This window comes from Taudactylus pleione, unplaced genomic scaffold (genome assembly GCF_031769625.1).
Source record: "Taudactylus pleione unplaced genomic scaffold, aTauple2 ptg001624l, whole genome shotgun sequence".
NCBI classification, from domain to species: Eukaryota; Metazoa; Chordata; class Amphibia; order Anura; family Myobatrachidae; genus Taudactylus; species Taudactylus pleione.
Window position 1 is genome coordinate 498,921 of NW_028286021.1, and position 27,491 is coordinate 526,411.

The 27,491-nt window shown below is 43.7% G+C and overlaps 1 protein-coding gene across 5 annotated transcripts in view; it reads left to right on the forward strand.

The window, feature by feature from the left end:
• ESRRG (estrogen related receptor gamma) overlaps positions 1–27,491 on the forward strand; it is a 523,236-nt gene that overhangs the window by 424,309 nt on the left and 71,436 nt on the right. For all 5 annotated transcript variants that reach the window (XM_088464267.1, XM_088464263.1, XM_088464266.1 and 2 more), the window contains one exon: positions 17,180–17,341. In XM_088464267.1, coding sequence (XP_088320393.1) covers positions 17,180–17,341 — 162 coding nt within the window. The remainder of the gene's footprint in view (positions 1–17,179; positions 17,342–27,491) is intronic.

Sequence of the window (27,491 nt, forward strand, 5' to 3'; positions counted from 1 at the left end):
GCCTACGGTGGTGTCTGTAGCTGCCTTACAGTATACCTATAGTTAGCCTGCGGTGTTGTCTGTAGCTGCCTTACAGTATGTCTATAGTTATCCTGCAGTTGTGTCTTTAGCTGCCTTACAGTATACCTATAGTTAGCCTGCGGTGTTGTCTGTAGCTGCCTTACAGTATATCTATAGTTAGCCTGAGGTGTTGTCTGTAGCTGCCTTACAGTATATTTATAATTAGCCTGCGGTGTTGTCTGTAGCTGCCTTACAGACTTACAGTATATCTATAGTTAGCCTGCAATGTTGTCTGTAGCTGACTTACAGTATATCTATAGTTAGCATGCAGTGGTGTCTGTAGCCCCCTTACAGTATATCTATAGTTAGCCTGCGGTGTTGTCTGTAGCTGCCTTACAGTATATCTATAGTTAGCCTGCAGTGCTGTCTGTAGCTGCCAAACAGTATATCTATAGTTATCCTGCGGTGGTGTCTGTAGCTGCCTTACAGTGTATCTATAGTTTGCGTGCGGTGGTGTCTGTAGCTGTCTTACAGTATATCTATAGTTATCCTGCGGTGGTGTCTGTAGCTGCCTTACAGTGTATCTATAGTTTGCGTGCGGTGGTGTCTGTAGCTGCCTTACAGTATATCTATAGTTAGCCTGCAGTGGTGTCTGTAGCTGCCTTACAGTATATCTATAGTTAGCCTGCAGTTTTGTATGTAGCTGCCTTACAGTATATCTACAGTTAGCCTGCAGTGTTGTCTGTAGCTGCCTTACAGTATATCTATAGTTAGCCTGCGGTGTTGTCTGTAGCTGCCTTACAGTATATCTATAGTTAGCCTGCGGTGTTGTATGTAGCTGCCTTACAGTATATCTATAGTTAGCCTGCGGTGTTGTATGTAGCTGGCTTACAGTATATCTATAGTTAGCCTGCAGTGTTTTCTGTAGCTGCCTTACAGTATATCTATAGTTAGCCTGTGGTGGTGTCTGTAGCTGCCTTACAGTATATCTATAGTTAGCCTGCAGTGTTGTCTTTAGCTGCCTTACAGTATATCTATAGTTAGCCTGCGGTGTTGTCTGTAGGTGCCTTACAGTATATCTATAGTTAGCCTGCAGTGTTGTCTGTAGCTGCCTTACAGTATATCTATAGTTAGCCTGCAGTGGTGTCTGTAGCTGCCTTACAGTATATCTATAGTTAGCCTGCAGTGGTGTCTGATAGCTGCCTTACAGTATATCTATAGTTAGCCTGCGGAGTTGTCTGTAGCTGCCTTACAGTATATCTATAGTTAGCCTGCGGTGTTGTCTGTAGCTGCCTTACAGTATATCTATAGTTAGCCTGCAGTGTTGTCTGTAGCTGCCTTACAGTATATCTATAGTTAGCCTGCAGTGTTGTCTGTAGCTGCCTTACAGTATGTCTATAGTTATCCTGCAGTAGTGTCTGTAGCTGCCTTACAGTATATCTATAGTTAGCCTGCGGTGGTGTCTGTAACTGCCTTACAGTATATCTATAGTTAGCCTGCAGTGTTGTCTGTAGCTGCCTTACAGTATATCTATAGTTAGCCTGCTGTGTTTTCTGTAGCTGCCTTACAGTATATCTATAGTTAGCCTGCAGTGGTGTCTGTAGCTGCCTTACAGTATATCTATAGTTAGCCTGCGGTGTTGTCTGTTGCTGCCTTACAGTATATCTATAGTTAGCCTGCAGTGGTGTCTGTAGCTCCCTTACAGTATATCTATAGTTAGCCTGAGGTGTTATCTGTAGCTGCCATACAGTATATCTATAGTTAGCCTGCAGTGGTGTCTGTAGCTGCCTTACAGTATATCTATAGTTATCCTGCAGTGGTGTCTGTAGCTGCCTTACAGTATATCTATAGTTAGCCTGCGGTGTTGTCTGTAGCTCCCTTACAGTATATCTATAGTTAGACCGAGGTGGTGACTGTAGCTGCCTTACAGTATACCTATAGTTAGCCTGCGGTGGTGTCTGTAGCTGCCTTACAGTATATCTATAGTTAGCCAGCAGTGGTGTATGTAGCTGCCTTACAGTTTATCTATAGTTAGCCTGCAGTGTTGTCTGTAGCTGCCTTATAGTATATCTATAGTTAGCCTGCAGTGGTGTCTGTAGCTGCCTTACAGTATATCTATAATTAGCCTGCGGTGGTGTCTGTAGCTGTGTTACAGTATATCTATAGTTAGCCTGCGGTGTTGTCTGTAGCTGCCTTACAGTATATCTATAGTTAGCCTGCGGTGTTGTCTGTAGCTGCCTTACAGTATATCTATAGTTAGCCTGCAGTGGTGTCTGTAGCTGCCTTACAGTATATCTATATTTAGCCTGCAGTTTTGTATGTAGCTGCCTTACAGTATATCTATAGTTAGCCTGCGGTGTTGTCTGTAGCTGCCTTACAGTATATCTATAGTTAGCCTGCAGTGTTGCCTGTAGCTGCCTTACAGTATATCTATAGTTAGCCTGCGGTGTTGTATGTAGCTGCCTTACAGTTTATCTATAGTTAGCCTGCGGTGTTGTATGTAGCTGCCTTACAGTATATCTATAGTTAGCCTGCGGTGTTGTCTGTAGCTGCCTTACAGTATATCTATAGTTAGCCTGCAGTGTTGTATGTAGCTGCCTTACAGTATATCTGTAGTTAGCCTGCGGTGTTGTCTGTAGCTGCCTTACAGTAAATCTATAGTTAGCCTGCAGTGTTGTCTGTAGCTGCCTTACAGTATATCTATAGTTAGCCTGCAGTGCTGTCTGTAGCTGCCTTACAGTATATCTATAGTTAGCCTGCTGTGTTGTATGTAGCTGCCTTACAGTATATCTATACTTAGCCTGCAGTGTTGTCTGTAGCTGCCTTACAGTATATCTATAGTTAGCTTGCTGTGTTGTCTGTAGCTGCCTTACAGTATATCTATAGTTAGCCTGCAGTGTTGTCTGTAGCTGCCTTACAGTATATCTATAGTTAGCTTGCGGTGGTGTATGTCGCTGCCTTACAGTATACCTATAGTTAGCCTGCAGTGGTGTCTGTAGCTGCCTTACAGTATATCTATAGTTAGCCTGCGGTGGTGTATGTAGCTGCCTTACAGTATACCTATAGTTAGCCTGCAGTGGTGTCTGTAGCTGCCTTACAGTATATCTATAGTTAGCCTGCAGTGTTGTCTGTAGCTGCCTTACAGTATATCTATAGTTAGCCTGCAGTGGTGTCTGTAGCTGCCTTACAATATATCTATAGTTAGCCTGCAGTGGTGTCTGTAGCTGCCTTACAGTATTCCTATAGTTAGCCTGCAGTGGTGTCTGTAGCTGCCTTACAGTATATGTATAGTTAGCCTGCAGTGGTGTCTGTAGCTGCCTTACAGTATATCTATAGTTAGCCTGCAGTGGTGTCTGTAGCTGCCTTACAGTATATCTATAGTTAGCCTGCAGTGGTGTCTGTAGCTGCCTTACAGTATATGTATAGTTAGCCAGCGTTGGTGTCTGTAGCTCCCTTACAGTATATCTATAGTTAGCCTGCAGTGGTGTCTGTAGCTGCCTTACAGTGTATCTATAGTTAGCTTGCAGTGTTGTCAGTAGCTGCCTTACAGTGTATCTATAGTTAGCTTGCGGTAGTGTCTGTAGCTGCCTTACAGTATATCTATAGTTAGCCTGCGGTGGTGTCTGTTGCTGCCTTACAGTATATCTATAGTTAGCCTGCAGTAGTGTCTGTAGCTGCCTTACAATATATCTATAGTTAGCCTGCAGTGGTGTCTGTAGCTGCCTTACAGTATATGTATAGTTAGCCTGCAGTGGTGTCTGTAGCTGCCTTACAGTATATCTATAGTTAGCTTGCAGTGTTGTCTGTAGCTGCCTTACAGTGTATCTATAGTTAGCTTGCGGTAGTGTCTGTAGCTGCCTTACAGTATATCTATAGTTAGCCTGCGGTGGTGTCTGTAGCTGCCTTACAGTATATCTATAGTTAGCCTGCAGTGCTGTCTGTAGCTGCCTTACAGTATATCTATAGTTAGCCTGCTGTGTTGTATGTAGCTGCCTTACAGTATATCTATACTTAGCCTGCAGTGTTGTCTGTAGCTGCCTTACAGTATATCTATAGTTAGCTTGCTGTGTTGTCTGTAGCTGCCTTACAGTATATCTATAGTTAGCCTGCAGTGTTGTCTGTAGCTGCCTTACAGTATATCTATAGTTAGCTTGCGGTGGTGTATGTCGCTGCCTTACAGTATACCTATAGTTAGCCTGCAGTGGTGTCTGTAGCTGCCTTACAGTATATCTATAGTTAGCCTGCGGTGGTGTATGTAGCTGCCTTACAGTATACCTATAGTTAGCCTGCAGTGGTGTCTGTAGCTGCCTTACAGTATATCTATAGTTAGCCTGCAGTGTTGTCTGTAGCTGCCTTACAGTATATCTATAGTTAGCCTGCAGTGGTGTCTGTAGCTGCCTTACAATATATCTATAGTTAGCCTGCAGTGGTGTCTGTAGCTGCCTTACAGTATTCCTATAGTTAGCCTGCAGTGGTGTCTGTAGCTGCCTTACAGTATATGTATAGTTAGCCTGCAGTGGTGTCTGTAGCTGCCTTACAGTATATCTATAGTTAGCCTGCAGTGGTGTCTGTAGCTGCCTTACAGTATATCTATAGTTAGCCTGCAGTGGTGTCTGTAGCTGCCTTACAGTATATGTATAGTTAGCCAGCGTTGGTGTCTGTAGCTCCCTTACAGTATATCTATAGTTAGCCTGCAGTGGTGTCTGTAGCTGCCTTACAGTGTATCTATAGTTAGCTTGCAGTGTTGTCAGTAGCTGCCTTACAGTGTATCTATAGTTAGCTTGCGGTAGTGTCTGTAGCTGCCTTACAGTATATCTATAGTTAGCCTGCGGTGGTGTCTGTTGCTGCCTTACAGTATATCTATAGTTAGCCTGCAGTAGTGTCTGTAGCTGCCTTACAATATATCTATAGTTAGCCTGCAGTGGTGTCTGTAGCTGCCTTACAGTATTCCTATAGTTAGCCTGCAGTGGTGTCTGTAGCTGCCTTACAGTATATGTATAGTTAGCCTGCAGTGGTGTCTGTAGCTGCCTTACAGTATATCTATAGTTAGCTTGCAGTGTTGTCTGTAGCTGCCTTACAGTGTATCTATAGTTAGCTTGCGGTAGTGTCTGTAGCTGCCTTACAGTATATCTATAGTTAGCCTGCGGTGGTGTCTGTAGCTGCCTTACAGTATATCTATAGTTAGCCTGCAGTGGTGTCTGTAGCTGCCTTACAGTATATCTATAGTTAGCCTGCAGTGGTGTCTGTAGCTGCCTTACAGATAATCTATAGTTAGCCTGCAGTGGTGTCTGTAGCTGCCTTACAGTATATCTATAGTTAGCCTGCAGTGGTGTCTGTAGCTGCCTTACAGATAATCTATAGTTAGCCTGCAGTGGTGTCTGTAGCTGCCTTACAGTATATCTATACTTAGCCTGCAGTGGTGTCTGTAGCTGCCTTACAGTGTACCTATAGTTAGCCTGCAGTGGTGTCTGTAGCTGCCTTACAGTATATCTATAATTAGCCTGCGGTGTTGTCTGTAGCTGCCTTACAGTATATCTATAGTTAGCCTGCAGTGTTGTCTGTAGCTGCCTTACAGTATACCTATAGTTAGCCTGCGGTGGTGTATGTATCTGCCTTACAGTATATCTATAGTTAGCCTGCGGTAGTGTCTGTAGCTGCCTTACAGTATATGTATAGTTAGCCTGCAGTGGTGTCTGTAGCTGCCTTACAGTATATCTATAGTTAGCCTGCAGTGGTGTCTGTAGCTGCCTTACAGTATATCTATAGTTAGCCTGCAGTGTTGTCTGTAGCTGCCTTACAGTATATCTATAGTTAGCCTGCGGTGGTGTCTGTAGCTGCCCTACAGTATATCTATAGTTAGCCTGCAGTGTTGTCTGTAGCTGCCTTACAGTATATCTAGTTAGCCTGCAGTGGTGTCTGTAGCTGCCTTACAGATAATCTATAGTTAGCCTGCAGTGGTGTCTGTAGCTGACTTACAGTATATCTATAGTTAGCCTGCGGTGTTGTCTGTAGCTGCCTTACAGTATATCTATAGTTAGCCTGCAGTGGTGTCTGTAGCTGCCTTACAGTATATCTATAATTAGCCTGCGGTGTTGTCTGTAGCTGCCTTACAGTATATCTATAGTTTGCCTGCGGTGTTGTCTGTAGCTGCCTTACAGTATACCTATAGTTAGCCTGCGGTGGTGTATGTATCTGCCTTACAGTATATCTATAGTTAGCCTGCGTGGTGTCTGTACCTGCCTTACAGTATATGTATAGTTAGCCTGCAGTGGTGTCTGTAGCTGCCGTACAGTATATCTATAGTTAGCCTGCAGTGGTGTCTGTAGCTGCCTTACAGTATATCTATAGTTAGCCTGCAGTGTTGTCTGTAGCTGCCTTACAGTATATCTATAGTTAGCCTGCGGTGGTGTCTGTAGCTGCCTTACAGTATATCTATAGTTAGCCTGCAGTGTTGTCTGAAGCTGCCTTACAGTATATCTATAGTTAGCCTGCGGTGGTGTCTGTAGCTGCCTTACAGTATATCTATAGTTAGCCTGCAGTGGTGTCTGTAGCTGCCTTACAGTATATCTATAGTTAGCCTGCAGTGGTGTCTGTAGCTGCCTTACAGTATATCTATAGTTAGCCTGCAGTGTTGTCTGTAGCTGCCTTACAGTATATCTATAGTTAGCCTGCAGTGGTGTCTGTCGCTGCCTTACAGTATATCTATAGTTAGCCTGCGGTGGTGTCTGTCGCTGCCTTACAGTATATCTATAGTTAGCCTGCGGTGGTGTCTGTAGCTGCCTTACAGTATATCTATAGTTAGCCTGCAGTGGTGTCTGTAGCTGCCTTACAGTATATCTATAGTTAGCCTGCAGTGGTGTCTGTAGCTGCCTTACAGTATATCTATAGTTTGCCTGCGGTGGTGTCTGTAGCTGCCTTACAGTATATCTATAGTTAGCCTGCGGTGGTGTCTGTAGCTGCCTTACAGTATATCTATAGTTAGCCTGCAGTGTTGTCTGTAGCTGCCTTACAGTATATCTATAGTTAGCCTGCAGTGGTGTCTGTAGCTGCCTTACAGATAATCTATAGTTAGCCTGCAGTGGTGTCTGTAGCTGCCTTACAGATAATCTATACTTAGCCTGCAGTGGTGTCTGTAGCTGCCTTACAGTATATCTATAGTTAGCCTGCAGTGGTGTCTGTAGCTGCCTTACAGTATATCTATAGTTAGCCTGCGGTGGTGTCTGTAGCTGCCTTACAGTATATCTATAGTTAGCCTGCAGTGGTGTCTGTAGCTGCCTTACAGATAATCTATAGTTAGCCTGCAGTGGTGTCTGTAGCTGCCTTACAGTATATCTATACTTAGCCTGCAGTGGTGTCTGTAGCTGCCTTACAGTGTACCTATAGTTAGCCTGCAGTGGTGTCTGTAGCTGCCTTACAGTATATCTATAATTAGCCTGCGGTGTTGTCTGTAGCTGCCTTACAGTATATCTATAGTTAGCCTGCAGTGTTGTCTGTAGCTGCCTTACAGTATACCTATAGTTAGCCTGCGGTGGTGTATGTATCTGCCTTACAGTATATCTATAGTTAGCCTGCGGTAGTGTCTGTAGCTGCCTTACAGTATATGTATAGTTAGCCTGCAGTGGTGTCTGTAGCTGCCTTACAGTATATCTATAGTTAGCCTGCAGTGGTGTCTGTAGCTGCCTTACAGTATATCTATAGTTAGCCTGCAGTGTTGTCTGTAGCTGCCTTACAGTATATCTATAGTTAGCCTGCGGTGGTGTCTGTAGCTGCCTTACAGTATATCTATAGTTAGCCTGCAGTGTTGTCTGTAGCTGCCTTACAGTATATCTAGTTAGCCTGCAGTGGTGTCTGTAGCTGCCTTACAGATAATCTATAGTTAGCCTGCAGTGGTGTCTGTAGCTGACTTACAGTATATCTATAGTTAGCCTGCGGTGTTGTCTGTAGCTGCCTTACAGTATATCTATAGTTAGCCTGCGGTGGTGTCTGTACCTACCTTACAGTATATGTATAGTTAGCCTGCAGTGGTGTCTGTAGCTGCCGTACAGTATATCTATAGTTAGCCTGCAGTGGTGTCTGTAGCTGCCTTACAGTATATCTATAGTTAGCCTGCAGTGTTGTCTGTAGCTGCCTTACAGTATATCTATAGTTAGCCTGCGGTGGTGTCTGTAGCTGCCTTACAGTATATCTATAGTTAGCCTGCAGTGTTGTCTGTAGCTGCCTTACAGTATATCTATAGTTAGCCTGCGGTGGTGTCTGTAGCTGCCTTACAGTATATCTATAGTTAGCCTGCAGTGGTGTCTGTAGCTGCCTTACAGTATATCTATAGTTAGCCTGCAGTGGTGTCTGTAGCTGCCTTACAGTATATCTATAGTTAGCCTGCAGTGTTGTCTGTAGCTGCCTTACAGTATATCTATAGTTAGCCTGCAGTGGTGTCTGTCGCTGCCTTACAGTATATCTATAGTTAGCCTGCGGTGGTGTCTGTAGCTGCCTTACAGTATATCTATAGTTAGCCTGCGGTGGTGTCTGTAGCTGCCTTACAGTATATCTATAGTTAGCCTGCAGTGGTGTCTGTAGCTGCCTTACAGTATATCTATAGTTAGCCTGCAGTGGTGTCTGTAGCTGCCTTACAGTATATCTATAGTTTGCCTGCGGTGGTGTCTGTAGCTGCCTTACAGTATATCTATAGTTAGCCTGCGGTGGTGTCTGTAGCTGCCTTACAGTATATCTATAGTAAGCCTGCAGTGTTGTCTGTAGCTGCCTTACAGTATATCTATAGTTAGCCTGCAGTGGTGTCTGTAGCTGCCTTACAGATAATCTATAGTTAGCCTGCAGTGGTGTCTGTAGCTGCCTTACAGATAATCTATAGTTAGCCTGCAGTGGTGTCTGTAGCTGCCTTACAGTATATCTATAGTTAGCCTGCGGTGTTGTCTGTAGCTGCCTTACAGTGTATCTATAGTTAGCCTGCAGTGGTGTATGTAGCTGCCTTACAGTATATCTATAGTTAGCCTGCGGTGTTGTCTGTAGCTGCCTTACAGTGTATCTATAGTTAGCCTGCAGTGGTGTCTGTAGCTGCCTTACAGTATATCTATAGTTAGCCTGCGGTGGTGTCTGTAGCTGCCTTACAGTATATCTATAGTTAGCCTGCAGTGTTGTCTGTAGCTGCCTTACAGTATATCTAGTTAGCCTGCAGTAGTGTCTGTAGCTGCCTTACAGATAATCTATAGTTAGCCTGCAGTGGTGTCTGTAGCTGACTTACAGTATATCTATAGTTAGCCTGCGGTGTTGTCTGTAGCTGCCTTACAGTATATCTATAGTTAGCCTGCGGTGGTGTCTGTACCTGCCTTACAGTATATGTATAGTTAGCCTGCAGTGGTGTCTGTAGCTGCCGTACAGTATATCTATAGTTAGCCTGCAGTGGTGTCTGTAGCTGCCTTACAGTATATCTATAGTTAGCCTGCAGTGTTGTCTGTAGCTGCCTTACAGTATATCTATAGTTAGCCTGCGGTGGTGTCTGTAGCTGCCTTACAGTATATCTATAGTTAGCCTGCAGTGTTGTCTGTAGCTGCCTTACAGTATATCTATAGTTAGCCTGCGGTGGTGTCTGTAGCTGCCTTACAGTATATCTATAGTTAGCCTGCAGTGGTGTCTGTAGCTGCCTTACAGTATATCTATAGTTAGCCTGCAGTGGTGTCTGTAGCTGCCTTACAGTATATCTATAGTTAGCCTGCAGTGTTGTCTGTAGCTGCCTTACAGTATATCTATAGTTAGCCTGCAGTGGTGTCTGTCGCTGCCTTACAGTATATCTATAGTTAGCCTGCGGTGGTGTCTGTAGCTGCCTTACAGTATATCTATAGTTAGCCTGCGGTGGTGTCTGTAGCTGCCTTACAGTATATCTATAGTTAGCCTGCAGTGGTGTCTGTAGCTGCCTTACAGTATATCTATAGTTAGCCTGCAGTGGTGTCTGTAGCTGCCTTACAGTATATCTATAGTTTGCCTGCGGTGGTGTCTGTAGCTGCCTTACAGTATATCTATAGTTAGCCTGCGGTGGTGTCTGTAGCTGCCTTACAGTATATCTATAGTAAGCCTGCAGTGTTGTCTGTAGCTGCCTTACAGTATATCTATAGTTAGCCTGCAGTGGTGTCTGTAGCTGCCTTACAGATAATCTATAGTTAGCCTGCAGTGGTGTCTGTAGCTGCCTTACAGATAATCTATAGTTAGCCTGCAGTGGTGTCTGTAGCTGCCTTACAGTATATCTATAGTTAGCCTGCGGTGTTGTCTGTAGCTGCCTTACAGTGTATCTATAGTTAGCCTGCAGTGGTGTATGTAGCTGCCTTACAGTATATCTATAGTTAGCCTGCGGTGTTGTCTGTAGCTGCCTTACAGTGTATCTATAGTTAGCCTGCAGTGGTGTCTGTAGCTGCCTTACAGTATATCTATAGTTAGCCTGCGGTGATGTCTGTAGCTGCCTTACAGTATATCTATAGTTAGCCTGCAGTGTTGTCTGTAGCTGCCTTACAGTATATCTATAGTTAGCCTGCAGTGTTGTCTGTAGCTGCCTTACAGTATATCTATAGTTAGCCTGCAGTGTTGTCTGTAGCTGCCTTACAGTATATCTATAGTTAGCCTGCGGTGTTGTCTGTAGCTGCCTTACAGTGTATCTATAGTTAGCCTGCAGTGGTGTCTGTAGCTGCCTTACAGTATATCTATAGTTAGCCTGCGGTGTTGTCTGTAGATGCCTTACAGTATATCTATAGTTAGCCTGCGGTGATGTCTGTAGCTGCCTTACAGTATATCTATAGTTAGCCTGCAGTGTTGTCTGTAGCTGCCTTACAGTATATCTATAGTTAGCCTGCGGTGATGTCTGTAGCTGCCTTACAGTGTATCTATAGTTAGCCTGCAGTGTTGTCTGTAGCTGCCTTACAGTATATCTATAGTTAGCCTGCAGTGTTGTCTGTAGCTGCCTTACAGTATATCTATAGTTAGCCTGCGGTGATGTCTGTAGCTGCCTTACAGTGTATCTATAGTTAGCCTGCAGTGTTGTCTGTAGCTGCCTTACAGTATATCTATAGTTAGCCTGCAGTGTTGTCTGTAGCTGCCTTACAGTATATCTATAGTTAACCTGCAGTGGTGTCTGTAGCTGCCTTACAGTATATCTATAGTTAGCCTGCAGTGTTGTCTGATAGCTGCCTTACAGTATATCTATAGTTAGCCTGCAGTGTTGTCTGTAGCTGCCTTACAGTATATCTATAGTTAGCCTGCAGTGTTGTCTGTAGCTGCCTTACAGTATATCTATAGTTAGCCTGCGGTGGTGTCTGTAGCTGCCTTACAGTATATCTATAGTTAGCCTGCAGTGGTGTCTGTAGCTGCCTTACAGTATATCTATAGTTAGCCTGCAGTGGTGTCTGTAGCTGCCTTACAGTGTATCTATAGTTAGCCTGCAGTGGTGTCTGTAGCTGCCTTACAGTATATCTATAGTTAGCCTGCAGTGGTGTCTGTAGCTGCCTTACAGTATATCTATAGTTAGCCTGCAGTGGTGTCTGTAGCTAAAATGCAGAAACCCTGGGTACACACAACACACTATATCACTTGAGGTTTAGCTGCTCTGAGATACATTAGTAAAGACACAGTGGCTAAATATGAAAGAAACAACACAATAAATTGTATATTTAATTTCACTGGTGGTCTGTGGTCATCATTAGTTCCTAGGTAGTGAGAGTCCCTCCCATGAGGCGTCTTAGTTCCCACAGTACAGTGTCTGCCTCCACCTCTCCCAAATTGCAGAAAGACAGCGAACCCTCATGTATCTTCTTACCATGTCCTTACATGACAATGTCCAGCACAAATAGATCATATACCCTGGAGCTATGAGAATAGCAGAGAATTCATCCCACAAAGAGCATTGTACCTAATATTGTCATCATCCTCACCTATAACCTGCGGTATAGAGGGGGCCCACCCTGGTCCACGTTATACACCCCTACTCTCTCTCCACCGCCACCCCACATCCCTAACACTTCCTCCCCACTTTTCCCTCTCCATCCCACACTGCCTCCCTCTATCGCTGCTCCCTACTCTTTCCTGTAACATCCCTACGTCTCTGACACTGGTGGGAGGGGTCAGAGGTCACACCAAGTGTCATTACATGATGACATATGTATTATCAGCAGTCAGATTTATTTATATATATACACATGTAACTAGTATATTAGGTTACCGCATCTTCCCCTGTCCCCGCCCCTTCTCTACCTCACCCTCTCCCTTCCATGCATGCCCCCCTTTTTTACACATTGTATTGGGCTCTATTTAATATTTACTTGGATGGAGATAAAGTGAACTGAGATAAACTACCAGCCAATCAGCTCCTAACTGTCATTTTTTAAACACAGTCTGTGACATGGCAATTTAGAGCGGATTGGTTGGGACTTTATCTCTGTTCACTTTAACTCCATCCAAGGCTTGATAAATATGCTCACCACCGCTATTCCCAGTCACATGCCCGTCACACCCAACATGCAGGGCGCACGCACTGGGTCAGTGGGTCCTGGGGTGCATGCTGTGCACATTAGATGTGACGTTCACATGGCACAGCTTCAAACATGCATGATGACCTAAGTTACATCAATTTTATAATAATAATTATATATATATGTCTATTTGTGTGTGTGTGTATATAAGATATATATATATATATATATATATATATATATATATGTCTGTTTGTGTGTGTGTGTATATAAGATATATATATATATATAATATAAGTATAGTTATGCATATACATAAGTTACTTTCATACAATGTGGTGCAATGTGGATTGCAGACCATGGCCTGCACCTAATAGCATTGTGTTACGCAATTACTGTACAATCAGCATAGATACAGTACAACAATGGCACAGCTGGGCCAGTAACAAGATGTATTTGATATTGTGTTAATGCCCCCAGAGGGGTCACTAGTTATTTCACTGTGTGTTTGGGTGTATGGAAAGCACCAGCTTCTGCCATACAAAACACAACAGATTTTAAACTGTGCGCAAAAGGATATTTTAGCTTTATCAAAGGAGAAAACAACCAGTTTTACATAAAATTAAGGCTTAAGTGAACAAATGGCAATAGATTCCCTTTGCCTTTCCAAAAAACATTATGCTGATTATACCTTCAATTGTCCAATCTGGCATCCACGTCTCAGCTTGACTAAGCTGTTCCACCATTCTGTAAATACATTTTAGGGTCGCATTAAGCAGATTTGATGCATTATAATGAAAACTTTCCGATAATACTATAAAATTTAGGAAACCGTAATGCTTAATTTCATTAGAGGTTTAATTTCGCTGGATTCCGTGATGCAGAGATTACCCTCTTTTCATTCACTGAGTTTTGTCATTGTTGACAGCGTCACTTATGAAAAAGCGATTAGGGGAGACGCGAGCTGCAGTAGCCATCTCTGATGTCTGCGCTGCAGAAGTTGAGATTATTATGGAGCAGGAGCCTGTAAGGAGATAACCACACCAATTCCACTAAGCCCTGACCAGATACTTGTGACGCCATTACAGACGCCCGGCATACCTAATTAGCCACGTACTATGTCAAGCAATCCACGTTTTCACATTTGCCTTGTGATACATTTGCCAAATCTACATCAGCGTCAGTAATATTGCGGGAATATGGCGTGGGACGTCTGTACAAGGTTCCCTTGTTCCCCAGCGCAGTCGCTAAGGTTTTTCCATGATTTCTGTGTGACTATTTGTACACAAAAGAGATACAGCAGGAAACTAGGACTTATTGATTCCAATTAGGAAAACATTAAATAGGCCCATCTTATGTAGACACAGCGCCCATGGCTAGTCCATGCCCTCAATACCAGTACTCCCAGTCCAATTCCAACAGGAGGGGGTGAGGGGGGGGAGGTCAGAGCATTATCAGGAGGCTGTTGTTGCACAAATAGGAAAGATGAAAGCATTTAACTCAAAAAGACCTTTATGGACCGAAAAGTCTCATTCTGCTGTCAGGAAAGTACACATGGAACATTTGTCTTCTGTAAACTTTACTGCTAAAGATTTGTACAAATAAGTAAATAAAATGCCTTAAATATAAATTGTTATATTTCCATTCTAAAAGTTGTAATAAAAATATTTAGGGGATTTTAACGTAATCCTTATTTCCTGCATAGGACATAGAAATGGGGGTATGATTCCAAGCATGCCCAGTACCTATACACTTGTACCTGGGTGCATTGGCGAGGGACCCCCTGCTCTAATGCTTGTACCCCTGTACGTGGCGGTACAGGTGACCAGATTCTTTCCTGCATCTGACAGACTCATTGGACGAGGCCCGAGCCTCACAGCCCACTGTGATAAGTAGTGTGACTGCCAGAGCTGGAATAAACCCCCAGGGGGTCCCTGCCAGGATATTGGTTTGGGCCCCATTCCCACCTCTATGGGAAATAAAAAAGTAACAGGTGAGGGTAATCTGGGCTCTTCAGTGTCACAGGGTCCTAGGCAGGAGCTTAGATTAGACAGTGGATGATCCTGCTATAATGTCTCCGTGCGGTACCCATGCCTTCTAATAACATAACATGATACAAATGTAATCATTGTACAGTTCTAGAGCAGAATTATGGTATATACAGCAGCTGAATGGGTGGGAATGGGAATGAACTACGGCCATGCGGCCGGCGGTTCGATTCCCGTCAGCGGCGGCCCGACAGGAGTGCGACGCAGCGGAAGCCCGACAGCGCTGGAAATCCCGATCGTGGATAGGTAAGTATCCACTAACCTAACCCCCCTAACCCTAACCCTCCTTAGGGGTGCCTAACCCTAACTTCCCCCCCAAGTGCCTAACCCTAATCCCCCCTCTAAGTGCCTAACCCTAACCACCCCCTTCCCCGCTGCCTAACACTAAGTCCCCCGGGGAGGTGCCTAACCCTAAGTCCCCCCCGGGGGTGCCTAACCCTAACCCTCCCTCCCCCTAACCCTAACCCTCCCGGGGGGGGTGCCTAACCCTAAGTCCCCCCCGGGAGCCCTAAACCTAACCCTCCCCCCCGCGGCTGTCCGCTCGCGGCGCCCGGCATCACTACGATCGTGATGCCGGGCGCCGGTCTCCCGGCATCGGGGAAATGCGGGCGTCTACATCTAGACGCCCGGCATTTCACCCTTGCCGGGATAAGACAGTCGGGAAGCCGGCTGCCGGCATATAGGCAGTCGACTTCCCGATTGCTTCCCGAATGGGTGGCGTAGGAATGTCAGCCCTGTGCCCTCGTTTGGGCCGCTGTTCTCAGTCATAGCACTCAGTTACAGCAACATGCTGTACATGTAGTGACTGTGCGCTCAGCGCGTGTTCTGTCCTTTCATTGGTTGCTTAAACATACAATTTTAAGACAATTAAGTTGTGAAACTTTTTTTCCTGCCTCGGTCACAGCTGATTCAGGGCACTGACCTACTGTAACCCAATAATTTGCTGAAATGTGTCCTTTTTTAATACAACAATGTAATAATTATATTTACATTTGTATCATTAGTTCCTAGGTAAACATAGACACATGCCTTCCTACCAAGCACAAATCTGCCCAGGGTGGCACCGAATGAAATCTCTGGAATATTACCCTTTTCCAGCTCTATCTACAGTATATTGTGTATAATATAAATATGTTTATGTGCTTTAATGGCATCTTATGCAGATCTGTCCTACGGTCATCCCACTAATGCGCTTATATCAGAGACGATTAATAATACGATGCTGCTAGTATTCCACGTCACATAACTATTTGTGTCTGCTCAATTAAAAAACAAAAACAAAAAAACGTTACTGTACGTTTGTTGTTTCTCTTGTTTTTGTTAATGATTTGGGCAAAACAACTCCCAATAAAAACAATAAGCTGTCTATAGCCTGAGGACCTTCAGATTACTTACCCCTGAATTTATAATAACTAACGCAATCAATAACAGGAAATAACGAGACCAGGCACAGCTGTTGGAATTTAAATAAGGTGACAGCTTTTTAGTGAATTTTGGCCAAAGAAATCACCGCAAAACTCTGCTCTAGCCAATATGTCCTTCACTAACAGTGGGGGGCGTACGCAAACTGAGCTGCGCAAGCTTACACTCCCCTCGCTATCAGCCTAGCACTACCGGGGCCCAAGCTGAATGGAGAAGCCCAGGTCCCCCCTTTGGGCAGCGACAGCTCGTCCTGCAAAAGGAAAGGTGCCCCACGGCAACCACTTGCGCCCCCTTTTGGCCGCTGAGGCTTTTCAGCCCAGCTAAACCCTGCTAATACCTCATGAAAGTGAATAAAATGAATAATACACCAATCACCACAGGACGTACTGTACAATAACACAGAAAGGGAAAGGTTTGTTGGGGAATCCTGAAGAAAAAAAGAAGTAAGTGAACCTGACCCTACCTTTTTTGAACTCTTAAGACCCTCCCATTCCGTGCTATGATAGGCTAATGGGCCCACATAATACTGTCAATAAAAGTATTATAATTCATGCAACTATGAAACCACCAATCGGTTCCAAGACGAATCACTAAATAGTTATTGTGTGCTTCAGATGATCAAAATAATCATTTAAACTGTTGGAAAACATGATAATTACCATTAGTAGTGTTTCTTTATTCACTATCAGATTGTCTGCCTAACCTGCCTCCTCCGTCTCGTTTTCATACTGATGTTACTGGCAATAAGCATAAAATAACCTCAGGATGCAACTTGTTCTCAAACAACCAGCCTAATGTCCTGCATAAACACCCTGTATATAATAGTGTACATTTATTTATTATGAGATGAGCCACATGGTATAGGTAATCTGTGACTCGTTTGTTAACATTGTATCTGTTACAGAACGTGTGATAATTTTATTCATTTAATACTTTTTACATGACATCACAGCTGCAACATAAAACTAGATGATTTCCTAATAACTCAGATGCTTGGGAAAAAAAAAAAAGATAGATGTACAGTATCAGTATGACAGCGACCGGTATTACTTGGAGCATGTAATAAACTGCGGCTTTCACGGTGATATTTTTAAACTCTGCCTCTCAGGAAGCCCAGGTCTCTCGTACCGTTTTATGATGTATGGAGGGTTCTCAAGTAGGATGATGCACAGATGATTGCTGTATTTTTGGAAACAAAGAGATCCTGCTATTGATCACGCCAATGCTGTAATCTCTTTCTTACAGATAACAAGATTGTCTCGCACTTGCTGGTGGCTGAGCCGGAGAAAATCTACGCCATGCCAGACCCAACCATTCCCGATAGTGACATCAAGGCCCTGACCACCCTATGTGACCTAGCTGACCGAGAGCTGGTTGTGATCATAGGCTGGGCCAAGCATATTCCAGGTATGGCAACGTCATCATGAGTACAATTAGGACACAGCAGCCCAGGGTACATACAAAAGTGTTACTAACATCCATCTTCTACAGTCTTGTATCACTAATTCATTGTGTCCGTCAGCCTCCTTTGAAATGCCAATGATATGTCAGATGTACGTATGTAAGTCTCTGACGTCCCTCAGTGTTACGCTAGGAAAACGCATGGGACACTCAAATAAAGATTATCTTGTACCTGTGCACGAGCTGCAAGATCAGGACCAAAATATTATGTGTTCCATTACTTGTGTTGGTCTACAGACTTCTCCGACACCGATATGAAAACCAGCGTTTATCGTGCTGAATTGTTCTGTGTAATACACTGTAGCATAGCCATCTGATGTTTCTAGACACTACATTTGTTTAGAAAGTGACATATGAATGCACGGTTGGCACATTTGTCTGACATACGAATGCTAACTACACACAGCGAAGGCAGAAATGTTTTATTATTTATTTATTATCGCTTACTTACCGTATATAGCGCCACCATTTTCTGCTGCATTTTACAATTGGGAGCAAAATAGTAATAAAACAAGACTTCGCGATAACAGACAGACAGAGGTACGAGGACCCTGCTCACAGGTTTACACTCTATGGGGAAATAGGAGTCAGACTGCAGAGGCTTTTCGTGGGATGTATGATCCTATCACACAGCAATGTTGTCCTCCAGTTGGCATGATGGGAAATTGATGGAAATGAAAATATGTAACATTATGTGTGCACTGTGTAGAGGGGAATTGGGTAGATTAGTTTATGAAGGTCATGTGAGTGGCTCTAGAATATGATAAGATGCCTGCAGAGGTGAGTTCTCAGGGAACGCTTGAAGGTTTGGAGACTAGAGGAAAGTCTCGTTGTGCACGGGGGCATTCCACCGAGTTGGTGCAGCCCGAATACAGCCCTGTAACCGTGACTGGAAGCAGGTTATACGTGTGGATGATAGACCAGATCTTGTGCTGATCCGAGAGGTCAATCTAGGAGATATTTTGAGGTAATTGAAGAGATGTATGTTGGTGTAGTTTGGTTAATAGCATTATGTGTAAGTGAAAGAATTTTATATTGAATTCGGTAGAATACAAGTAACCAATGGAGGGATTGATAGAGCGGAGCAGCAGACAGTATGGAAGATCAGCCTCGCAGCTGCATTCAGAATGGATTGTAGGGGTGAGAGTCTGTTTTGGGGAAGACCAGTAAGGAGACCATTGCAATAACCAATATGGGAGATACAGTAATGAGCGCATGGATTAGTTTATGTGTAAAATATTGTTGTATTATGGATATTTTTTAGGTGTATGTAACATGATTTAAAAACAGATTGAATGTGGGGAACAAAGGACAGTTCAGAGTCCATAATGACACCGGGCTTGTGGGGTAGGGTTGATTGTCGAGATATCAACAGTGATAGAGATATCAGGTTGGTAGTATTTTGAACTGGTGGAAATAATATTAGTTCTATTTTGGAAAGTTAAGTTTGAGGTGTCGAGATGACATCATAGATGAAAATGCTTTAAGACATTCAGTAATGCAGAGCAATACAGATGGTGATAAATCTGGGGAGGATAGGTAGATTTGAGTATCATCCACATACAGATAATATTGAAATCCGAAGGCGCTGATAAGTTTGACAAGAGAGGTGGCATAGATTGAGAAAAGCAGAGGCCCTAAGACTGAGCCTTGCGGTACTCCAACTGATAGAGGTAGCGAGAAGGAGGTGGATTCGGAAAAGTGAATAGAGAAAGAGCGATTAGATAGCTAGGATGAGAACCAAGAAAGAACTGTGTCTTCAAGACCTTGGGATTGTAGTGTTTGTATGAGAAGAAAGTGGTCAATGGTGTCACATGCAGCAGAGAGATCTAGAAGAATAAGAAGTGAGTAATGGCAGTGACCGGATCATTCACTACCTTAGTCAGTGCTGTCTCTGTGGAGTTTTGGGAACGAAAGCCAGACTGACGTGGGTCCAATAAGTTGTGCGAGTGAAGAAAGTTTGTGAGACGGGTGCAGAAACATGGGAGCTGGGAGATGTGAGGGTACTTTGAGAGAGAGTTAGGGTCAGAATTCTGGGGGGGGGTTCAGATTAGTAGTAATCACTACATGTGTGAATAATGATGTAAAGATTTTAGTTAAGTTTGGGATGAGCACAGGAGACAGAGCTTTACTGATTTGTAAGGGTATAGGATCAATATGAGATGTAGTAGAGTAGGAGATGAGTGTAGATTCTTTATCTTCATTTTTTGGGATCAAGTGAAGAGAAGGTGCCAGAGGGTTCAGGTAGGGAATTGAGAAGGTCACTGGTCAAGGAAGAGCCACCATTTCATTTCAGATCTTATCAGCCTTGTCCTTGAAATAGGAAGCAAGATGGTTTGGATGAGGGAGGAGTAAGTAGTAATTTAAATGTATTAAAATGTAATTTGGGGTTAGAGGCTTGAGGAGAGATAAAAGATTAGAAATATGTTTGCTTGGCAGTGTCCACAAATTTTCGATGGTTGAAAAATGTTTAAGTGAGGAAATCACTTGGAGTACGAGATTTACACAATGACGTTCTACTTTCCCTGAGAGTTTTTGTAGGAGTCTTGTTACTTTAGAATGCCACGGTTGACATCTAAGTCTATGTGTAGTGCGATGAGTAGCTGGAGCCACTTCATCGAGGGCTTTTTCTTGAGTTTGGATAAGATGTGATGCTGTGTCTCATCAGTAGAGAATGTAGAAATGGGTGAGAGTAGCTGTGGTAGAGATGTGGACAGTTGTTAGAAATTAATAGCGTTAATGTTTGTGCGGGTTTGAGGAGGTTTGGTAGACTTCAGTGACACTGAGCTAGAAGTAATTGAGGAGAGAGTCCAGGTGATAAGGTTATGATCTGAGAGAGGAGAAGGAGCGTTAATGAATTCAGAAACTGAGCATAGTCTGATAAATACAAGATCATGGCAGTGGCCTCCTGATGAGTAGAGGAGTCAGCCAAGTGGGAGAGGCCAAGAGAGGAGATTAGAGAGAGTATTTTGGAGGCTTGAGGGGATTGTGAACTATCAAAAGGAATATTGAAGTCACCCATGATGATTGTGGGGACGTCAGATGATAAGAAATGTGGGAGCTAGGCAGAAATATGATTAAGGGCCCTATTCATCAGGATAAGTCCCCCCTGGGAGTCCCCAAATCTACCCCCCCCCCACGCGCGGCTAACAGGTGTCGACGCCCGGCTTACCTACGTTAGGTATGCCGGGCGTCGGGATTTCGGCGTGGGCCTGATGATAGACGTCAGTATTTAGACGCCTATCATTAGTCCCATGCTGGGATTTCACAGTCGGGAAGCCGGCAGTCAGGCATTTCGACCACCAGATTCCTGACTACATACCGGCTGAATGATGTCTGTGATGGTGGCAGCTTATTGTCTAATAAAAACAAAACAAAAAACATTCAACGTAACTTTACAGTAATAATGACCTATTATGTATGACCTTATTAACAACTACTCTAGCCAGACATGGCACATGCCCAAGGCCAGGGTAAGGCTACTGTGGCAAAAGAAGGAATGTACAGCTCATATGGGTCCTGCAGATGGGGACCCCAAGCTGCCATGTTACATCCACAAAAAGCAGCAAAGGGGCTGCACCGAATGTGTCACCTCTGGCTTTACTGAAGTTCTCTCCAATTATAATTAGCAATAGGAAGTCTGTGATTGGGTAACAGGACAGGCCGCTTCCTGTGTGTTACTATGACAGCAGTAGATGGAGCTTCAGTGAGACAGAGGAGATGGGAAATCTCTCTACTTCATTTACATGGGACAAACAATTGTCCATCTACTGTACAGTATGTCTCTGTTCTGCCTGTATAACCATTATTAGCTCCAGCATTTATAAAGATATATGATCATTTTGTTTAAAACTCATTTTTATTAAGAGCTATGGCATGCCTCTACAGTAGGGGGTTTGGTTGTAGATTGAGGTGTCAGGGCGACCATCGGGACGTTTTCTAAGGGTCCTTTCCTTGTAAAGATGTCATCAAAAAATAAAAAATACTAAAAGGCTCATGTTTAAACCATAACACAAATTCTGCAATATTTTTAGTAAAGGCGTCCAGCTGAACGGCTGGGGATATATGTCCGTGACTGTAGCGTTTATCCTGCGAACAGCAGCTGCCGCCTTCTGATTCTCTATTTAACAACTTTGCTCTTTTATTGTACAATAATATTTCACAAGCGGCTCCAAAACTTCAGGAATTCCTCCATACTGCAAATCTGTCACCTCTGCTGCGTTACTCCTCTAAAGCAATCACGAGGGAGTGGAAGAAATAAAAGGTTTATTGGGATTTGTGGGCAGAAACATGCTTTCTACAACGGCCCCATCACTCTGCCGCAGCAGTCACTCAATAAATACTTTCTCGATACTTGCGCTTTGGGAAATGAAGTAGTGAGACGGATATATTGTAATATAAACATGACATAACATATTTCTGGAAATAATATAGGTAATTGTTTGCTTTGTGCAGATGGCAGGAACACATTTCCAAGAGATTGAAAAAGGTGTTTATTAGTTTAGGGGAAAGGTTTCAGTATTTTGTGGAATTATTTTTTTTTTGCTAAGTCTGTATGAAATTATTCTTCACAGCGGATTAAAACACAGCACAATCCAATGGCAATTCATCCAATGACAGTACCATCCAATGACAGTACCATCCAATGACAGTACCATCTAATGGCAATACATCCAATGACAGTACCATCCAATGACAGTGCATCCAATAACAGCACAATCCAATGACAGTGTATCCAAAGATAGCACAGTCAAATAACTGTGCATCCAATGACGTACAATCAAATGGCAGTGCATCCAATGACAGTACCATCCAATGACAGTACCATCTAATGACAATACATCCAATGGCAGTACCATCCAATAACAGCACAATCCAATAACAGTGCATCCAATGAAAGTGCATCCAATGACAGTAACATCCAATTACAGTGTATCCAAAGATAGCACAGTCCAATAACTGTGCATCCAAATACGTACAATCCAATGACAGTGCATCCAATTATTATTATTATTATTCCATTTTATTTATAGGGCACCACAAGTGGTCCGCAGCGCCGTACATACAGTAAGGGGTACACAGAACATTATATTACAATATAGTAGCCACATTATAAACAGAACACAAGTAACAATTAGCAACACAACTCTCCATGCACAGTATAGCTCTGAAGGTGAAGGCTGTCATAGAAGTGCTAGAGAAGAAGGCTGTGAGACAGTGGGGAGGAGGACCCTGCTCCTAGGAGCATACAATCTAGGGGACAATGGCAGTACAATCCAATGATAGTGCAATCCAATGATAGTGCAATCCAATGACAGTACAATCCAATGACAGTACAATCCAATGACAGCACATCCAATGACAGTACAATCCAATGACAGTACAATCCAATGATAGTGCAATCCAATGACAGTGCATTCAATGACAGTACAATCCAATGACAGCACATCAATGACAGTACAATCCAATGACAGTACAATCCAATGACAGTGCATTCAATGACAGTACAATACAATGACAGTACAATCCAATGACAGCACATCCAATGACAGTACAATCCAATGACAGTACAATCCAATGACAGTGCATTCAATGACAGTACAATCCAATGACAGTACAATCCAATAACAGTGCATTCAATGACAGTACAATCCAATGACAGCACATCAATGACAGTACAATCCAATGACAGTACAATCCAATGACAGTGCATTCAATGACAGTACAATCCAATGACTGTACAATCCAATGACAGTACAATCCAATGACAGTACAATCCAATGACTGTACAATTCAATGACAGTAAATCCAATGACAGTAAATCCAATGATGGTGCATCCAATGACAGTACAATCCAATGACAGTAAATCCAATGACAGTAAATCCAATGACAGTACAATCCACTGACAGTACATTGCAACTCTATCGCTAAAAGCATAACTGTAGATACTATACTGACCTGCCAGCGCTCCACAGAGAAGCAGGGTAGAGAATTATCTAGGATGGCCATCGGCCATCAATAGTTGACCATCATCGATGGTTAGCTGTCAATGGCTGATGTTATTGCCTTCAATGGCAGAGAGCAGATGGTTCTCCACCATCAATGACCATTTGGAAGCCAATATATAATTTTTAAATGGGACATAGCTTAGCCCCACCCCCAATTGCCACTGAGCCCCACCCCCATTTTTAATTGGCGGTCATTGATGGTTCACCATAGATGGTTTTTGTGTCATTGATGATAATCACCATTGGACCCATCAATGGTAACCATTGATGGACACCTCATCTCTAGAAATGATCTCTTCCTTCTCTCTCCCATGATCCTCTCGGTCTGCCCATTTGGCTCCACTCTGCTCCGGCAGAGTGTGTGCAGCGCGTGTTGACTCTTTCATTTCAGAACGATGTCTGCCGTTGCGAGTCACACGGACGCACTGCACAGGCGCAAACTGCGAATGCAAAAGACATCTCCATCTGTCCCAGCAGACATTATTAAATAGATAAATCCAAATAATATTTTCACGAGAAAAGTTGAGAAAAACAGCAAGATATTCGTTGCTAATTTTTCACTTATCTTTAAATAGACACCTATATCATTATCCCCTGGTATTCTTCCGAAAACATTAGTGGGCGCACCGATCCCAGGAGACCCAGAGAAAATTAATGGGTGCAGTTTTTGAAATATCACACACAGAAACGAAGTGTATGTGACGCTGTTATCCTCCAATTTAATGACCAACTATTGTACAAAACACTAGAGAACTTTCAACAGGAACCAGCCGCGTCTATGAAGGGTTTACCCCCAATGCCCGGCGGGTGCCAGGGGTCTGCGCAACCAGCACTTCCAGTAGTTTGTGCTTCTGCTGCGCTCAACTTCTGCCGACTTCTCTAAACTAGTTTGTCTTTATCCGCTGGATGCCGCAGTAATTTCGTTAATCAAATTGATGGTAGTCCCTTTCCCAGCCCCAACTGAAACCAATTTATTGGTCATGATACGCCAGCTATGTTGCTAACAATCGTAACGAAATGTCAGGCAATATCGCAGTGGAGCTAATTTGAAGTCATTAGGTGTGCGGCGTTCGGGCAACAATTTGTTACAGCGGCGAGCAGCGCAGCTGACATTTCTGAATGGCTTTGTTCAGCGTTAGCACTCAATGAAGACAAGCAAATTGTAAACTAATTTAAACATCAGTCTGTATTATACCTCACAGGCTGCTTTGTCTTACACTGTTGTCCTCATAAAGAAACTCAAATTAAGTTGGAGCTGGTTAAATAGGTGATGCCGGTGCTTTAGTCTGCTACCTGCAACCAGCCAATGTAAATGGAACCTTCATGCTCCCAGTCACACACACGGCAGCAGCCCAGGACTCCCATTCACTTTGATTAGTACATGCGGCCCTGATAGAAGGAGACACAGACAGACCAGCTGAAATCAGCCTCCCCAGCCTGTGCGCACAGAAAGCCATTAGATTGCTTTGGGTGCTCACATCGGTTTCGTTTAAAGACGGACGGGCTGGCTGGAGCACGTAACGTTAGAAGTGAGACATATATATCTTCAGACACAGTGTCCAACTCGATAAATATTTATCTCCTCGGATCCCCCGCCGCTTAAATTGCAGCCCACTTAGTGCATTTAGCCCTATTTTCTCATTGTAAATCAATGCAGGTGAACGCCGCGCTCAGTGAAGTCGTTACCACTGCAGGGAAGTTTTGGTTAAACAGAAGTAAATGCCTCAGTAGTGTTACTGTATGTAGGTAATTGGAATATTCCGCTCGCCCACTCTCTAAAACAGAACAATAAGCGACTAATATAGGACTCCAGGTTACAGGGATATTTACCATCGACATCACACCGGAATTTCCTCTAATCCTCGGCCCAAATTATCTGATCGGAAGTTCCTTAATCTTCTTTTTTAGAACCCTCTGACCCCCCGGCATTTACATTAGAATTAGAATTACGTCTCCATTAGGGAAGCACATAGCACCATGTAGGTAGGACGGGGTTCGCTGGTCTTTGCTTTGCCAATATATTTATTTTGCAAACATTATTTTGTTTAGGCCAAAAGGCAGAAAAACAAAGCAAAACAGATAATATTTTTATCATATATTTTTTAAATATTTACATAAAGAGCTGCTTTTATACTCAGATATATTCGGTGAAGTGAGGTTTTGAACCGTAAAATGAAACAACAATGACATAACAATAGAGAATAAAACTGAAACAACAAGTAATAAATGTTGTCTGGTTATTAGTACACGGTTTGTTAGGCTGGCTACACACGTGTACGACCGGCAATTGTGTATAATGTATATATATATTTTTTTACAATTTTGTGGTTTTTTTTTAAATTTTGAACATTATTGTTATAACTTAAGTAATTTTTTTTTATTATGGTGGTCCTGTATCGATCAAGACTTGGGGCATTATTTAGACCCATTCGCTTTCTGCGTACGCTCGCTAGATGTGTATGCAAATTTTTCAAAGTGACGCCACGGGAAGAGATCGCTCGCCAAGGCATAAGCAGGCCCACCATGTCTTAGCGAGCGGCCACTTTGTATATGCGTACGCCCAATCGCACAGGCAGAGCCGCCCACCAGCACCACATCATCTACAGGAAGTATATTAAAACATTGGTATATCGAGCACCATCGGATGCTAACGCAGTGCTTGTGGTTGCTTTACCATACCACAAGCATTGCGAGGAGATCAGTGTAAAAAAATGGCAAGTGACGTGTACTATGACGCTGCCTGTTAATTATGCACGCCTCTAAAACGGAGCTGAAACACTCTGGCACGCCTGCGTTCACATCTCCAACCCCCCGTTATTAGTGTCCTGCCCCTGTTACCAACCACAAACGGCCTCTCCTGTCACTCACATTACACTGGGCTGCCTTTGCTGGGTGAGCGAGAGGGTTGCGATCGCAGTGTGTAATTCGCGCATGCGCGGTACGAAGCGTGCGCATGCGCATATGCAGAACATCGGTCTGCTTGCGAACGCACAGCGCAAGTGAGCGGCTCTGAATCAGTCCCTTGATACGGGGCCACCGATTAGAGATTGTGGGCCTGATTCAGAGCCGCTCATAAGCAGCCGCTCATTCGCTCCGAGCGATGTTCGCACATCTGCGCATGCGTATGGGTCGTAATGCGCATGCACCAACCAGTCATTGCGGTCTGAAATCGTGTGTTCGCAAAATAGCGAGTGCCTGCTAATTTTAGTGACAGGATGAGGCGTTTGTGGGTGGTAACAGGGGAAGGTGCTTGAAAACGGGGAGTGGTGATCCGAACGCAGGTGTGCCAAACGGTCAAAACGGGCGTTTTATGGGTGTACATAATTAACAAAGCAGCGTCATCGACCACGTCACTTGGTTGTCTCTTAGCCTGAACTGTTCACATGATTGGGGTAGGAAAATCCTACCACAAGCACTGCGAGCAGTTCAGACGCCTTTCGATGTACTCGATTAATCAAATAAATAGCGGAGATGACGTAGGATGCGAGCGGCCAGGGGGCGTCTTTACAAAATAGTGAGTGCATGTTTCATTCACTCGCACAGACATAGAGGCGTCAACAGACCGCAAAGAGCGAGCGCTCAATTTAAATAGCCGGCCCCTTTTTCTGAACGAGCGAGCGCAAATAGCGTCCGGCTCTGAATCAGGCCCTGTGTACTTTGCAGTATACATGGGATGGCCACCGACCATCGTTGGTTTGCAAACTATTGATGGTCTATGACAAGTGGTTTTGCTATTGCTGATAGGCGCCGTTGCTGTATCACCAATGGCTGGCCGCTGTACCACCGATGGCTGTTAAAGAACCATCAACAGCTGCAGTATCAAACAATTGATGGTTGAACCCATCAGCCATCGATGGTACAGCTGCCAATGGCCATCAGTACACTATACCATCAAAATTGCTATTTTTTTTATAAAATCGTGTTGGAAATTTTTTAAAAACTGTTCTGTGGTGCTGTGGTGGTGCCATATTGGGGTAACAGGTTATTATATGGAACAGATTGAGGACCTTATTCAGAGGCCGCCTCGATGTTTGGCCAGTGCGCATGCGCACGAGGGAGCCGGCTCCCTCGCGCGCATGCGTGAGAC